We start from the raw sequence: 2,464 nt of genomic DNA on the forward strand, positions 1-2,464 counted from the left end.
AAACGAGTAGCCTATCCATAGGGTTGTCTGTGGAGAATGTGCAAACAGACCCAAGCGCATCGCCATTAAAAGAATACTTAAATATGCTGCCTGTGAATTCTCGTGTGTACAGATAGTTCCCAATAACCATTAACTCATTAGTTCCACTATATGTTAACGACGGCAAAACGACTTGTACGTTACTACCATCAGCATTTACTGACCAAATTCCCGCGTAGCTCACGTAAGTATAGAAAATCTTTTGACCTGTAGACAAAAAAATGATTAATTATTTAGAGATGATATTTAGAAAGCAACAACAATTTAAGACCTATATTAACATTAATAATAAAATTAAACAATAACATTTTTAAAAAAATGTGAAAAAAAAATCAAAATATAAAAAGTGGAAAGCAAAACACACCATCAAATGATCTGCAGAAGTTTGAGTGGACTATGCCGGGCACTCACTCTGTCGTACGTAATCCAACTACGCTCACAAATAGGCCTAAATGTTTTGTTTTAAATTCCAAGTTTCATGTGGATTCATGCTGAAAGTTTTACTTTTTCATCACAACTTTCAGCATAGTCTTTTAGCTTAAATGATATGGTACCAAATTTAGCTGTTACTTTTTGCTACATCATTATGTCAAATACCTAAACACGTCAGAAACTTAAACGCATTAGGCCTGGCCTAAACACGTTTAGCTTTAAAACGAGTCAACAAAAACGAGGCAACATTGCGTGGAGCTTTGTGTTTAAATGTTCCAAGCTGTTTTACAGTGTACTACTCAACAACGTTCGTGCAAAGTATGGAAAAAAAAACACGTCTCTCTAAAAATTGACAAAATTGCTCGTGATTTAAGAGTAGCAAAACTTTCAATATTTTGTAGCTGCGTAGAATAACTTTATTAAATTTTGAGCAGTCTAATGATCCAAATCTTGTGATGAAAATGGTATCTGCAAGTAGGCCTATATCTAGGCGTCATTGTTTGAACTTTATTCAAAAACTGTGAAACGCTTCCTGTTTCAACTTAATTAAGGAGAAACGAGCTTCGAGTAGTAACGACCTTCCCAGCAAACTTTTGGCTCACTCTGGCGTCACCCAGAGGCAAGCCGGTAAAATCAGATATGAATGATGTTAACAAAAGGTAAGTTCTGCCTCAAAACGCAAAAGGCTACTATCCTCCTTACAACCAAATAAGAGTAGCAAAAAAGCATTGCTATCCTGATGGTATACCTGCCGAAGAGGACAGCAGAAGTGCCTCTCCAAATTCTTCTCGTTCACACTGCACTGAGAGTCATCAAGAAACAAAAGCCCTTTTAAATTATAGCCTAGGCTTAATATGACTGAGGACGGAATTATTTAAATCATGACATTGATGTAGGCCTGTCTGACAATTCCATGGAAAAAATGTAAAATTAGGTTGTTAAGTATTATGAATTTTGATTTCGATTTCAATTTCTCAAAAAAAAAGTCACATTTATATTCACATGTAAGATTTACAATAGAAATTTTAGTATTAGGCCTATGCCTAAAACAATTTTGGCCCCGTCCAATCAGAAAAGTGTACTTTGATGACATCATGGAAAATACACAATGCCCCCACAATTTCTTTTGTCACAAACCTCCTTATACATTTCAAAATTATAATATGACCTTGTTTTGGTATTACAATGAAAACTGACATCGTCAAATAAGAAAATAGTACAAAAATAACGTCATATAGATTTGAAAATGCTTTTATTGAATTCTACGGGTATGCAAACCCCCTAGATACGCCGTATATTCGCTTAGATTAGTGTGATAAGTCATAAATTTTGGCACACTTCAGTGTGGCCCACTGTGCGACGACCGTCGACCAGTGGGCTTGACACATGATGCTGCATAAGAGTACCGGTACTGTACCCAGGGACGTAGCCAGGATTTTGAAAGGGGGAGAGCCGTTATGCGAATTACGTATGACCCCGGCAGGGTCAAGGGGGCGAATCCCCTGTGAAGTAGCGCACTCTGAACGCTCTTAGGACTGTTTGAGAGGATAAAGTGAAAATTGCAATAGACGCATTATAAATAAGCGAAAAAATAGTTATATAATAAATCAACAGTTGCAGATCCAGGAATTCGAAAGAGAGGTAAACCATGGAGGGACTTTCACAGAGCGAGGAACCACCCACCTCAGCCCCACCATGGTTGGGGCTGAGGTAAGAAAATTTATGATTAGGGCATCTCTAGATGGCCGGAAATTACACTCTCGCACTTCAATTTGAATATATTTTTCCTTTTTTTTCCTTAAAAAATGAAGGGGGGAGGGGGAGTGCCTTGAATCCACCTCAGCTCAAAACATTATTTATCCAGAATAGTCATAATCACGAAAAATGGACATGAAAAACCAGATCACATCCTAAAAATAAACAGCAGTCACTAAGACATACATCAGGAGCCGACTCGATGGAGTTTAATGTCATACCCAGGGAAGGGCACAGA

The 2,464-nt window shown here is 37.6% G+C and overlaps 1 protein-coding gene across 1 annotated transcript in view; it reads right to left on the reverse strand.

The window, feature by feature from the left end:
* LOC117103421 overlaps nucleotides 1–2,464 on the reverse strand; it is a 6,393-nt gene that overhangs the window by 1,752 nt on the left and 2,177 nt on the right. Inside the window, exons 4-5 of the mRNA XM_033243960.1 lie at nucleotides 1,220–1,273; nucleotides 187–246 (exon numbers count right to left, since the gene is read on the reverse strand). Of these exons, the coding sequence (XP_033099851.1) occupies nucleotides 187–246; nucleotides 1,220–1,273 (114 nt within the window). The remainder of the gene's footprint in view (nucleotides 1–186; nucleotides 247–1,219; nucleotides 1,274–2,464) is intronic.

Source organism: Anneissia japonica, unplaced genomic scaffold, assembly GCF_011630105.1.
Source record: "Anneissia japonica isolate Jap-2015-1 unplaced genomic scaffold, ASM1163010v1 scaffold1272_len640109_cov177, whole genome shotgun sequence".
NCBI lineage: Eukaryota > Metazoa > Echinodermata > Crinoidea > Comatulida > Comatulidae > Anneissia > Anneissia japonica.